We start from the raw sequence: 15,161 nt of genomic DNA on the forward strand, positions 1-15,161 counted from the left end.
GCAATAAGTGTGTTCTGAACATTACTCTAGCAAACTCTAAATGCTATAGGGTTTCTTCTGCAGTCCAATTATTTAGAACACCTCAAAGGCGAATATCTAACAAGGACCCTTTTAATCGTGTTTGCATATATGGCATCGATGTGTAAATTTCTCATCACTTTTTCATACATTGCAGTCCATCCATCCTCAATCATGATTGGGTAGCGGATTTTCTGCGCTAGACGAGTCACCAAACTTGACAATACCCATGTTGATAAGTCTTTCAACTTGCTTCTTGAAGGCAGTGCAATTCTCAATCGAGTGTCCCGTAATTCCCGCATGGTATTCACATTGTGCGCTCGTATCACACCATTCGGGATACGGAGGTTGTAGAGGCTTCACATGAAAAGGGGAAACAACATGTGCATCAAACAAATTTTGATACAGCTCCCTATACGACACCGGAATTGGCATAAATTGGGGCCTCTCAGTGTTTTGTCTTATACCAGCTTCCTGTCTCGATGAACCCTGTTGATTAGTAGCCACCTTTCTTGGCTGACTCACAGTAACTGATTTGGAGTAACCCGTGTTGTTCACCTCATTTTCTCTTCTCCTTGAGGCAGACCTCTTGTTACTCTCCTCTACATCAATTTTCCCGCTCCTTATGGCATTCTCAATCATCTCTCCATTCATAACTATATCAGGAAAGCTTTTTGTAGCACTCTCTAACATATGCGTAATAAACAGTGCCTTCAGTGTGTTAATAAACAGCATGGTCATTTCTTTCTCCAAGAGCGGTGGCTGGACTTGGACTGCGAATTCCCTCCATCTTTGTGCATACTGCCTAAAGCTTTCGCTCAGATTCTTCTCCATATTTTGGAGGGTAATTCTATCAGGAGTCATGTCTGTTACATGACTATACTGTTTCATGAATGCTTGTGCCAAATCTCTCCATGAACCAATCATGGTACGACTCAATTGATTGTACCATTTAGATGCTGCCCCTGCGAGGCTATCTTGGAAACAATGTATCAGTAACTGGTCATTGTCAACATATCCGGCCATTCGCCTACAGAACATGGTGATATGAGCTTCTGGGCAACTTGTCCCATTGTACTTCTCAAATTCTGGCATCTTAAACTTGTGAGGAAGTACTAAATCTGGGACCAAACTCAACTCTTTGGCATCGATTCCACGACAGCTTTCAGTGACTTCCATCGCCTTGAATTTCTCCTCGAGCCATTTGCACATTTCCTCTAGTTGTTTTGGTAACTCCTCCTTTATTCTTTCCTTTTCAGCCACTTCATCGAAGTCAGGAATGGCAGAGTTAACAGGGTAGCTTTTGGGGTTAGAGCCCAATCTAGCTTGAAAGTTCAAAGCACTAGCCTAGGACTGCTGAGGCCTGATTGTGACAGTGGCTTTGTGCAGATATTCAGCTTGAGTTCGAACATGTGGAGGAGTAAAGCCTGGAGGATAGAGTGGTTCATCAACATCAGCCATGGGACCCTTTCCCTTATCACCTCCTCCAGTCAACAGTTTGGTTAGCTTCGCCATCATATCATCTTAGGATTCTCGCATCTTCTCAGACATATAACCGCTCCTGCACCTGTAGCTGAAGTCGGTCTTGCATCTCCTTCTGACACTGTTTGAGTTTTTTTCAATCTCTGATCCATGTCCTTAATCTTTGCTCGAGTACTGTAACAGTGTTTGGTTGGTTGGTTGGTTTCCAGGTTAACTGAGCAATGCTTTTAGTTAATTAGGATCTTTTAATAATCTTTGATGCATATGATGTAATGTAATGCAAATGCATGAAATGAATGCGAAAAGAGATGTTGATTCATGTTAAATTCTTTACTAGAAAACTTCACTAGAAAATAAATCTCTTTACATAAACCGGATATATATATACGGCTTCACCCTCGTACTCCAAGCGAAGACATTGACCATTCGGATATTAAGATGCATCTCGTGAATTTGAGCTCCTTTTGTTTGATCTAGGTCGTAACTCATTGCTTACTCACGTTCATTAACTTCTTTAAAAGATTGGGACCTTTGATGACTTTTGAATAAACTTTGACAATTTGAATCCTCAGGTTATGCGGCAAGTCGTATACTCCTCTTGTTAGGCTATTACCTTTCGTGTCACGTTTTCTTAGACTAAACTCGGACAACCGTATTATCTTTCACCTTATCAAGAAACCCGCTTTTCGTGGTAAGTTCTCTATTAGCAACCAAACGTGAATCAACACCTCTTTTCTATGATGAAGTGCCATGGAGTCAAAAATGTCATGCAGCCAAAACAAAACACACAAGTTAGTATCATGCATAAAATCATAATTCAATGTACACAGGAAATAATAAAAGCACCTATTCAGGACTCCTCTAGGGTTTGGTATAGCTCTACCTAGGGCAAGTTCCTAAGGTTTACTATATGAGGGTTAGTTTCTAAAACAAGGGTACTTGAACCAGCAGATTCCTTAATCCTCACCCATTATAGGCTCATGTGGATCGAGTTCAGTTCAGGGGGATACATTTCCCTATGGCTGCACGGAGATGAAAATCTCACGAAGACATAGGTACAGATGTATCCCGGAAGCGGTTCACTACCCTGCACAGAGGTGAAAACCTCACGAAGGACTAGTTTCTCGCTCCCACTTAAGGGGGTAAAACGGAACATGCAATGCAAAATGAAAAGTTGCCAACATACCAATATGAAAAATCAATGAATGCGAAGAGAACTCATGATTTTTTAAAAACTTTTGACTTTCGACAAAAAGACAAAGCATAATCAATTCATGGTTCGACTCTCAAAGTCCCCAGCGGAGTCGCCAAGCTGTCGAAACCATTTTTTTGAAAACAAAAATTTTAGTTGTCGACTTAAAAAAACAAAAATTGGAGTCACCATCGATCCTTTATTAAGGTGTGATCGGCTCACCTTAAAATGATTTTGGTCTACGAAATTTAAGAAAATGAGTCCGGGAGTCAGTTACGCACGAGGAAGGATTAACACCCTCGTAACGCCCAAAATCGGTACCAAATTGGTTCTTTAATGTCTAGGTGTCGAAAGTTTGAAAAGATTTTAAAAGGAAACTTTTTATCTCATGAATGCATCAAAATAATAAGACATTCTTATTTCAAAGAAATAAAACACCACACCTAGTGACTTAGGGCACGATGTTTTTAAATCTTCAAAATACCCGAATATTGCCTTTTGCTTTTGAAAATTCTTATCTCAAGGAGTCAAAATATCAGGACTAGTAAGTTAGGACCTAACATTTTTAGATTCCCAAGAACAAGCTTTTATTTGAAATTTGTGTGATTTTATTAAAAAATAAATACTTGGCTCTCTAAGTTCATTTAAAATAATCGCAATCCAGTAAGTTAGGACACGATCTTTCTCGAGAATCATGGATGTCAAATATTTTGAAAATTTATAAAAATGCATGTATATATGTGTTTGAAAATCGTGAAAATAAGATAAAAATATAAAACTATGTATTTGTGTATATATTTAAAAATAATAAAATGTGTAAGTATATATAGACATATAAAATATAAGGTATACAAAAGTTAAAAAGATAAAAGATAAAATAAAAAGAAATAAAAAGATTTATGAAGGATAATACAAAAGGTATATGTATACATATTTACAAAAGTAAAAAAAAAAGATTTTTGAAATTAAAATATAATATACATATATAGAAGTTAGGAAATAAAATAAAATAAAATAAAAACATATGTATAAAATATATATAGGTAGACGTGTTCGTAAAACATGCATATATATATATATATTATAAAAACACAATGCATGCGAATGAATATGGAGATAATAATAGTAATAATTATAACATATAATATAATAATAAATAAAAAGTTCTAAAAATGGATTAAATTGAACAAAAGACGAAAAAAGCAGGGCAAATTGAAATAAATTAAATTAAAAAGGACCAATCTTGAATGCGAGGAAACAATGGAGGACCTAAAGGAAATTAATCCGCTCTCCTAAGCATTACAAAGACCTGGATTAAATTAAAACAAAAACAAAATATGCGGCCCAATTTTTTTAAAAAATAAAACATGTTTGATTGAAGCGCATTGCAAAAGGGAGGGACCAATTGCGAAAATGTCCCAATCTAACGAAACGCGCGGATCCCTCAGGTCGGATCGGGTCAACGCACGGATCCTCTTCCCCCAAAACGACCTCGTTTTACAAATGCTATTTAAATAAAAAATTTCTTTTTTAAAAAAAACAGCAACCCACACATTTTAAAAAACAAAACAGAATGAGTGTTCTGCTAGGGTTTTGAACCCATTTTCACGTCACCGCCACAACACTCCTCCGCCGCGATTTCACCGAGAATGGTGATCGGAGATGCGACGCGTTGGGCCTTTAATTGCTTTTGAGCGATTTCAAAGTGGAGGTGACCCCCTTTCTTCTACTCTTTATTATTATTTTTTCAAAATATGAAATAAAGATGAAAATGAAGAGAAAAAAGAAAACTCGAAGTAAAAGAAAAAAACCTTCCAAAAATTGTTTTTCTGATTGTTCTTTGGTATTTTATTTAATGTTTTTTCATACCAAAAATTTCTCCCCCCTCTTACATATTAAAATGGCCTTTTATAGGCTGAAAAAGAAACAAAAATAAAATTATTTTGCTTGTTTTTTCTCCTCCGAACTCTTTGAGTCCGTTTTTGCAGGTATCGTGGTGTGTACGGCGCGCGTGGAGTGACTGGCTCCGAGACGTGCGGCGCCTGGCATCTTGCTGGAGGCGTGGAGGCTGCGGCGGCTAGGGCATTTGGAGGCTCTTAGGGCAAGTGATTTTGCTGGGCTAAGGTTGAAATTGGATATTGGGCTTGAGCGGGCCTGGGCCAATTGATTGGGCTTGTAAAAACTTGGACTGTTTGGACCTGGGCCGATTGGGCCCTATTACACTACGATCAATGTATTATAGCATATACTTGTTTAAGGTCAGGTTACAAGTTTGAATCTGGTTATTTATTTAAGTTCAAAATGAGCTTTCAAAAAAAACAAAAAAAAGTTAGTTTTTTTTTAAGAATGTACTTTGTTTGGGTTCCAATAATATAAGGTTCAAGTTCAACTTCACGTGTTTTTTAATATTTTAACATGCTATATTATATTATGTTACTTATACCATAATAAAATTAAATCATTATTAATATATAATATTATACTATTTTAAGTTTAAAATTTTAATAAAATATATATTTATTAAATATCAAATTAAAGATGGCATAAATTATTTTTAAAGGAAAATTAAAAATATGGACGAAATTAAAATAGATTTAGATTAAACCACTCATAAATATGGACAAATTTAGATAGAACTTAAAACTCATACTTTAAATCGAAATGAACTTAAAAAAAGAACATAAATTATATTAATATCACATAATAATTCTACACCAACCCAACCATAAGAACCTATAGGAAAAGGATTGTATGAAACAAAGATGTCACATCACCCTATATCCCTTACCAATTATTCTAAAAGGACTTTATGAAATAGAGACGCCACACCATCCTATATTCCTTTCCAATTATTTAATGTCATTTCAGCATCTTTTTTCATGTTATTGAAACATCATTTTGGTATTTTTTTTTTAACCTAAACCTTGTGCCCTAGACTATGTACCTAGAAACCCTAGATCCTAGGCCCTAGACTTTGAATCTTGGACCCTAAACCCTCAACCTTAGACTCTAGATCTCAAACTCTGAACCCTTGACCTTGAACACTGAACCCTAGACTTTGGACCTTGAACTTTAAAACTTAGACCTTGAACCTTGGACCTTGAACCCTGAACCTTAGACCATGGACCATGAACCCAAGGTTTAGGGTCAAGGGTCTAGGGTTTAAGATTCATGGTCAAAGGTCCAAGATTTAGAGTCTAAGGTTCAAAGTTTGAGGTTTAGGGTTTAGGGTTCAAGGTTCAGGGTCCAAGTTAAAAAATTATGAAAATGATTTGCCAATTACATAGAAAAAAAATGTTGAAATGACATTAAATAATTAGTAAAAGATACAAAATAATATAGGTCTTTGTTTCATACCATCCTTTCCCAATATGTATATTATAGAATATCTTCTCAATCTCCTTTCATAATTTAACTGAAATTTTCATTATCCTCTCCTTTCATTTACCGTTCCAAACTCATTTTTACTAAAACAACGCACCCTATTTTATTTCCTTTAAAACGTCCACTTTGTTTTAGATTGACTTTAAAAAAAAAAATTTGGAAAATTCAATCCAAATATAAAGTTAGAATAGACTAGTGGTAGTGGTAGTGGTTGTTGATTATAGAATAAGATATTAGGCGACATATATATATATGTTGATTGACGAGGGGGGCCATGGTTAGTTAAAGCTGTGAAATAGAAGCAACAAAACAATGATAATTATTAACCTTACTTAAAAAATGGCATTCAAAAAAGCATCTCTCTTAATCTTAGCTAACTCAATGATAGTAAGCAAAAATAAGGAAACAAAATCCCCTCTTAACCAATCTCTTCTCCAACTCACATTCTTTCATACTACGCCAAAACATTCTCCCCAACCAAACACTTTCTCTTCCCATATAAAGATCTCTATATTTTATCCCCTTTTTCTCACCCTTTTCTTCCTTCTACGCCAACTGTTCCACATCCCCTTTGGCTTTTTTTTTTTTTAACTATTTATTCAAGATTCCTTAATGGGATTTTTCAATCCTTCCTCCTTCTAAATTGGAAAATTCCTAGGTACAAAATATGGGTTTAGAAACTAGACCTTATAATATAAAAATGATTTCATCTTTGTTTCTATACATGGTCTAATTTATTTTCTACTTTGATGCTTGGTCTTGATTTTACCTAGTGCAGCACGATATTCATCATGGAGAAAATAACATCTTTATCTTCTGATCAAGACACCATTTTCGCCGCCACAGCCACCTCATGTGCCACCATCTACGACCAAAACTATGTATCACCACCGCCATTTCAAACCAACCACCAACAGTGCCATCAAGATATAGCAGCCGACTTCTCTTCAATGTACAACTTCATATTCCCACCTCATTCCCTTCCCCTCTCGCCTTCCTCTTGCTCTTCCTCTTCATCCAATGACTCCCACCTTAATCTCAACCTCACATCCGACGCCATAGCCACCAAACACCGCCTCAAGCAGGCTCGTCTCGTCCTCGAGTACGACCAACTTTGCGACCACTATAACATTTGCTTTGCTCGTCTCCAAGCTCTCAATAGAGACATTGAGACGCTACGTAGAGAAAATAGCGATCTTCTCGTGGCCAACAATGAGTTGATGAAGCTCTTGAATCTCTCGTCCATGGCTGTCATGAATAACCGGAACCTGCAACGCAAAGAACTGCCGAAGAGCGTTTCGGTGAGGTCTAGTAATTATCTTAAGCTCAACCACCAACAAAGTCCGAGAAACCAGCAGCGAGTCGTTAATCCGTTTGTGAGTTAATTGTGTTTTTTTTTTTTTTTCATTTCCTGCCAGCGAGAGAAATGATCAAGTTGACAATTTTATATATATACACAATACATTAAAAAAACATGGATACTATTTTCGAAATAAAATATGAATAATTTTTTACATATAAAAATAAAATGATTTTGATTTTATATTTTAAAAAGTGATTATATCTGTTATTTTTTCAATTACATTGATGTAGCTTAGTTTTTTTTCAATGATTTAAATATATACAAGAAAAACTATCATATATGAATTGCGTAGAAATTATATATTTAGAACAAAAGAGTGTGTTTAAAATAAACTATTAATAATAACATAAGTATGAAATTAATTAAAATAAAAATTAATTTAAATTGTGAGTAAAAGAAATTTTAAATAAGTAAATACATCAAATTAAGAACTTTAAATGTACTCTATTTTTCATCATAATATTGTAATTTTTCTTGAGTTGATATCAAGTTGATTTGTGACACTATCTCAATTAACGGCATTATTAATATATGCAAATAATGTAAGTGAAAATTTGTGCAATACCATCGAAATGTATAAAAATATCAAAATAAATCTTTGATTGAAATTGTAAAGAAAACATTTTATAAATATTGGTGGTATGAGTTCAAATTTCAACATATGCAAATTTTATTCGGTTTTATTGAAAATATAAAATCCACCCTTTTAGAATATAACTTATATCAAAATATGTAAGGATAGTTTAGTAATTTTTAACTGTATTGTTGTTCAATTGACTCGTGCACCAACTCAATTAGGGGTTAAATAATAGTATAAATTATATAAATTTAGATTAAACTTTAAAAATTTATTGAATTTGATATGAGTAGTAAGTTAATCAATAAAATAAAATAAAACTCAAATTCTGGAACAAAAATATATAACTATAAAGATAGATATATATATATATATATATATGAATTTTATTAATTTTAAATTAAAATTAACCCTTTGCAAAAAAAATCAGTTTTTCTAGCTTCCTACTTTTTTAAGGGTAAATTATGGTGGAGGTCACTCAACTTTGGTTTCTTTCATTTTTTATCACCCAACTATGAATAATTACAAAATGGTCACCCAACTATTAATAAATTTCTTTTTTGGTCACTCAACTATTCAGTTTTATCTTTTGTTGGTCACCATCAAACTAACGTGAAAATGAAAACACTCAAATATTTTAGATATTTAGGTGACCAAAAAGACAAAATTGAATAGTTGAGTGATCATTTTGTAATTTTCATAGTTAAGTGATTAAAAAACCATAATTGAGTGACTACTAATATAGTTTACCCTTTTTTTTAATAAATAGGACTAACTTTTTCCATGTATTTCTAATTTTAGTTTTTACTCACATAGAAGGCTTGCCATATTTTTAATATAAATAATTATCTTATTCATAGTTAAATTTTTAGATTAGCATAGTGATAGTATAACTAATATGGTTTTCACTCACACTTTGCGTTGGATTAATTATTTAATTTTTATTAAATCCTAGAGTAAAAATTTAAAGATTATAATTTGGAATTTAATTTTCATACTTTTATTTTAAAGAATTTAGTCCCTATTTTTAAATTTAAAATTTAGGTATCCATATAACAAAAAAATGTAATAGACTTGAATTTAATGCAAAATTTTAATGGTGCTAATAATTCTTAAAAGTTCACCACATCATTTTAATTAGAATAGAATATTTAAATTAACTAATAATGTTATAAAAGTTGAGGCACCAAACAATGTCAAAATTAAATTATATAAATTAAATCTTAAATTTAAACAAAATATAAGGGTCAAATTAAAATTTAACCATTACTATAATATAAAAGATAGAGAGATTATTGTATATATATATATATATATATATATATATATATATATATATATATATATAATGGACAAGTGTCCATTAAGGCCTTCCTTTATATATAATTGTATAGATTAATTGTATTAAATTTTAAAAATGAATGTTGCAAATTAAATTAATTATTCGCAAAAAGGATTTTTTTTATATATTTATTTTTAGTTAGAGATGCTCATGGATCGATCGGAGGGTTTGGAATAGGTCGAGTTAGACTTAAGCATGATATTAATATACTTTATATTTGCTCAAGTCCAGCCCTACTCGAAATGTGAACTTAAAATTTGCTCAAACTCTTTCATCTTTGTAAAATGCTTAACCTAAGCTCATTTTAGGCTCACCCTTAACTTTTTTTTTAAATATATATTATTTTTAATTTAAAATTTAATACTTTATAAAAATTTTATTTATTAAAATTTTATATATAACCATCTTAACATTTTTTAAAATGTTTTCATTATATATTACTATAAATTTTGGGCGAACCTTTTGACTTGGCCAGGTAGTCAACCTATAAACAAGTCTTTCTTTAGTTATATCCATAATTCTTTTTGGTACAACGAGAATTCGAACCTATACTATTCCTAAAAGAGATATTCACCTAACCAATAGATAGAATACAACTTGAAGTACTTTTGTATTTATAATTTTTTTTATTTCTCCACCCATATTTATTTATCTATACTAATAACAAAATATATGATTAAGTTTAGCGCTGAATAAGTCAAATTATATTTAACCAAGAAAAATACAATAGAATCAATAAATCATCCACTAAATAATAATATATTAAGGTATTTATATATTTTTAATGTTTATATTCATTTTACAAAGATTACATACTACTTTAGTCTTTAAAACACAGCCTGCTTTTATTAATAACTTTCATTTTTTTAAAGATAACTATTATTTCTTTTTTTCAAAAGTATATATTTATTTTATGTAGAGGTGTGAAATATAATAAAATATACTTAACCATGCAAATATTACGATAGTAAAAATTTAATTAAATCGTTTTTACCAGGGTGAAGTCAGAAAATTTTTAGGGACAAAATGAAATTTTAATTTTAAGTTTATATCTTTATAATTTTTAAAGGATTAAATCAAATTTTTATAATTTTAAAGGGCCAAAGTGTAATTTTACCTTTACTAATTTAAAATTTTAAAATTTCTAAAGTACTTAAATAATATTTTTCCATTTTAGGGGACTAGGCCCTACTATCCCCTAGATTCGCCTATAATTTTTACCGTATTCAATATACAATATAATTTTACTTTTGTAATTAAATTAACATATATAAATTATTTTGATAATGAAAATATACTGCTAATAAAAACTGCTAATCATGATTATTAAAGCATTTGTAAAAGGCTGTAAAATGGATATGTTATAAATTAAATTATTCGCTATTCAAATTTTTTCTTAATAGTTAATAAGTTGATGATAATAATTTATAGATAACATATAGTTAATATAAATATAATATATTAGATTATATTATAAAATTTATATATGAAATATAAAATTACTTATTATATAAATAATTAAAATGTTCTATTTAAAACAAATTTAATATAATTTTTACTTTTTATTAATAAAATAATATTTTAAATATAAATAAATTAATATAAAATTTGATTTTTATTTATTATATAAATTCATTTATAAAATATAAATTCTTATTTATAAGTATGATAAAGTAAATATTTTAACCAACTATTTTAGTAATATTAAAACTATAAATTTGATAAATCTTATTAATAGTAAAAATATTTAAAATGAAAACTTTAATGATATAATAAACAACTAAAAGTTATATTAACCTGTTCAAAAGTTTTTCCAAATCGATGTTTTTATATAACTTATAATTATAGATATAGATCATAAATAATGATCCATGTAGAAAAACAAATAAACATATATATATCGTTTACATATTAAGTTTGTTGGTAAATTTATTTGATTGAATTAATGCGCGTCAAATAACAAAAATTCAATTGAAAAGAAAAAGTAAAAATATAAGTTAAATTAGATTATGGCATACCCATGATATAGGAAACAAAATCATGTAACAAATATATTTATAAATAATAAATAAGACTTTAGTTTAATGGTAAAGTATAGATGTTGGAAAGCTGTAAAGGCCTGAATTTAAATTTTATTATGTGTATATTTTTCTATATAAAATATATAAAATGAAAAAGAAATATCATCAAAATAATATAATTTACTTTGTAAAGTAAGGATATTTTTACCATCACGTAATCGATCATTGGTGCTTAGTGCTTAGTTAATTAGTGACACCAATTCATACTTAATATATAATATTGATACTTATACTACAATAAAAGCATTTATATCTTTCATTTTATAGAATTTTTAAAGGAACAAAATCTATACTCCCTTAAAAAAAACTCGATTTCTCAAATATATGTATATATATATATATTAATATTTCCTTAAAAGACAATTCAAATTTTTTATTCTTTTCACCAACTTTAATGCGTATATACCTTTCTAACAATATAAATGAATTTTAAAATATTGTCAAAACATCATGTAACTTATTTGTTTATTTGAATACTATTAAGTTTTTGTATTAAAAGTTAAGTTACATTTGTATTTTTATATAAAAATGAGTAAATTAGTTTCCATATGTTAGTTTAAAAAGTAAATTGATTCTTTCTATTAAAAATTTCATCAATTTATACTGTTAAAAATTGGCGTAATTGACGGAATAATCAGACAGTGATATGAGCGTGATACGTCTACCTTATGCTAACATACATGAACCAGTTTTTAATAATAGAAATAGATAAAAAAAAATTAGCAGAAGAGTCGGTTTACTTTTTGATCTAACGTACAGAGACTAATTTATCTATTTTTTAAATAAAAAAATAAAATGCAATTTAATTCTTAATACAGATTAATCCATAATACTTTTACCTTATTATTCTTTTACATTAGCCATGCAAACACCATGGCTTTATGAAGAAAATAAATAATAACTCAGTAAATCTACAGCTTGGGGTGCAAGTGTCATCAGAGTGGAGGAGAGAAAAGGCGATTGAATTGAATGTATACAATCAAGGAATGGCTAAGACAGAACTGTGTGATAAATGGGACGAGATAGGGTCCTGTCCTTACGGTGAGCATTGCCAATTTGCCCATGGCATCACCGAGTTACGCCCTGTTATTAGGCATCCAAGGTACAAGACCCAGGCTTGCCGAATGGTCCTCGCTGGTCAGATCTGTCCCTACGGTCACAGGTGCCACTTCCGTCACTCTCTTACCGAATAACAACCACCACTAAATTCCGGCTTAATACCAATTATTTGGCTTAAACAGAGAAATGTGAATAAATTGATTCTAATAATATCAGAAATATCTGCGGGAAACTCATTCTGTTCAAGGTCATAATTATGAGAATAATTTTTCCTCGTAAAAGAGATTTACTTATTGAATTTATGTGATTTATTTTTTAAATTTGAAGGAAGAATTTATGTGATTTAATTTGCTCTTTTTGGGGGAGATATTATCTGCTTTATTAATTGGACTATGTTGGAGAATTGTTTATAAGAGGAAATGATAATTGCTAAATGCATCAAATGCAAAATAAATAAATAAACATTTCTTCTGCTTTTATTTATTTATCTATTACATAATTGAAATTAATTTAAATAGTTTTTGTTTATATATTATCAAAAAGAAAACTGATCAGATGAAGAAAATTGAACTGATGAATATTATTGAGCAAGGCTCACAATTTATACTAAGTGAAAACAACAACTCGCTAACAATATGTTCCTAAACTTAAGCATCAAACATAAATTCAAATAACAAAACTCCTAAAAATAGCAAACACTAAAAATAGTAGTCCTAAACACATCAACTAACAATCCTTGCTTTAGGAGCTGCAAACACCAAGTGTTGTTCTCAAAACTTCAAATTTGCTTACTGGGAGTAGCTTGGTGAAGATATCTACAACCTGCTCCTCTGTTTTGCAATAAACCAGTATAATGTTACCTTCTTTTTGTTCTTCCTTCAAAAAGAAAAGCTTAATATTGAAATGCTTAGTCTTCCCATGAATTCAATACTAGATTGTGAGAAATTGCAATGGCAGCTTGATTATCAACGAAAATCTTTGTGCTTTCCTTCTGTTCAAGGTTAAGATCACTTAATAACTTTCTCAACCACAAAGCTTGATTAACAGCGGCTGCTGCAGTAACAAATTCTGCTTTAGTAGTGGATTTAGCCACAGTTTCTTGCTTCTTCGAGCTCTATGAGAATACACTAGATCCAAAAGTAAAACAATAGCCTGATGTACTCCTCATGTCATAAATGGAACCTCCCCAATCACTATCAGAAAAGCCAACAAGCTTGAACTCCTTGCTTCTTGTGAATTTAACACCGAAAGTACTCGTGCCTCTGATATAACGAACTACTCTCTTGGCAGCCTTGAGATGCAATTCACTGGCACAATGCATCATTTAAAATATCAGGATGTGTTGTTGTAAGATACATTAAGAAACCAGTCAAACTTCTAATATATCCATCATCAACTTTATTAACTCCATCTTCTTTACACAACTTCTCCTTTTGATTCATAAGAGTACTCACTTCTTGGTATTCTTCAAGTTTGAATTTCTTCAAGATTTCCTTGACATATTATTTCTGGCAGATGAATACTTCATGCTTAGCCTGTTTAATTTCCATTCCAAGAAAAAATGACATCAATCCGAGATTTGCCATTTCAAAAACCTTCATCATCTCCTGCTTGATTTCCTCAAGCAATAATGCATCATTTCTCATCAGCAAGAGATCATCAACATAAAGAGAGACTATGAAAATATCATTATTCTAACGTTTGACATAAAGAGTGGTCTTAGACAGATTTTTTTTCAAAACCCAAGCTCAGCAAATGATCATCTATCTTACTGTACCAAGCTCTTGGAGCTTGTTTCAGCCCATAAAGGGCCTTATTGAGAAGAAACACCTTATCTTCCTCTCCTTTATTCACAAAACCTTCAGGTTGTTCAACGTAAATTTCTTCCTACAAAGTGCCATTTAGAAAAGCTGATTTTACATCAAGCTGATACACTCTCCAATTTATTTGAGTAGCTACAGCAAGTAAGAGTCTTATGGTGTCCAAACGAGCAACTGATGCGAAGGTGTCTGAATAATCCATACCAAAAACTTGTGTATAGCCTTTGACCACAAGTCTTACTTTGTGCTTGTTGATTGAGCCATCAACATTAAGCTTGGTTCCATACACCCACTTGAATCCAATCACCTTCCTATCATGGGGTCGATCAACCAACTCCCATGTTTTGTTTTTCTCAATCATGGACAACTCCTCATTCATTGCAGCCACCCATTTTATGTCCTTCATTGTTGTGACAAAATCTACAGGTTCACATACAATTATATTACATTTTGTATAAATGTCAGTGAACAACCTAGTACCTTTTGTTGGAGCATCATCCACCAACTCATTCAGCCAATTTTCATCTTTATCTGTGGTTGAAACAGGAAAATTAAGCTTTAGATCTGTTGTGCTTTGGCCACTTTTCTCATCCCAGTTCCACTTTTCATCTTCCACGAAATGAACATCTTTACTTATAAAATTTTTCTCAGACTGCGGTTGGAAAATTTTATAAGCTTTTGGAATAGTGCTATAGCCGATAAAGACTCATGGAAGTGCCTTTTTGCCTAACTTGTCTCTCTTGATCTGTGGAACGTGAGTGAAACACAAACAACCAAATATTTTGAGAAAATTTAAAGATGGTTTATGACCATACCATGCCTTATATGGTGTTTGATCCTTGA

The 15,161-nt window shown here is 31.0% G+C and overlaps 1 protein-coding gene across 1 annotated transcript; it reads left to right on the plus strand.

Moving 5' to 3' along the window:
• The first annotated feature begins 6,582 nt into the window (after positions 1-6,582).
• On the plus strand, positions 6,583-12,845 carry LOC105763161 (zinc finger CCCH domain-containing protein 14). The gene is made up of 3 exons (XM_012581285.2): positions 6,583-6,734; positions 6,855-7,452; positions 12,357-12,845. Exons 2-3 carry the CDS (start codon positions 6,868-6,870, stop codon positions 12,630-12,632), a joined length of 861 nt encoding a protein of 286 aa, XP_012436739.1. The 5' UTR covers positions 6,583-6,734; positions 6,855-6,867; the 3' UTR covers positions 12,633-12,845.
• The last annotated feature ends 2,316 nt before the right edge of the window (positions 12,846-15,161 follow it).

Source organism: Gossypium raimondii, chromosome 12, assembly GCF_025698545.1.
Source record: "Gossypium raimondii isolate GPD5lz chromosome 12, ASM2569854v1, whole genome shotgun sequence".
In the NCBI taxonomy this organism is placed as follows: Eukaryota; Viridiplantae; Streptophyta; class Magnoliopsida; order Malvales; family Malvaceae; genus Gossypium; species Gossypium raimondii.

Bases quoted from the DNA above. Each gene is read 5' to 3' on its own strand.
- LOC105763161 (XM_012581285.2), top strand. From the start codon at position 6,868: ATGGAGAAAATAACATCTTTATCTTCTGATCAAGACACCATTTTCGCC. The intron at 7,453-12,356 runs GTGAGTTAATTG...GTAAATCTACAG, and splicing joins AGCGAGTCGTTAATCCGTTT to CTTGGGGTGCAAGTGTCATC.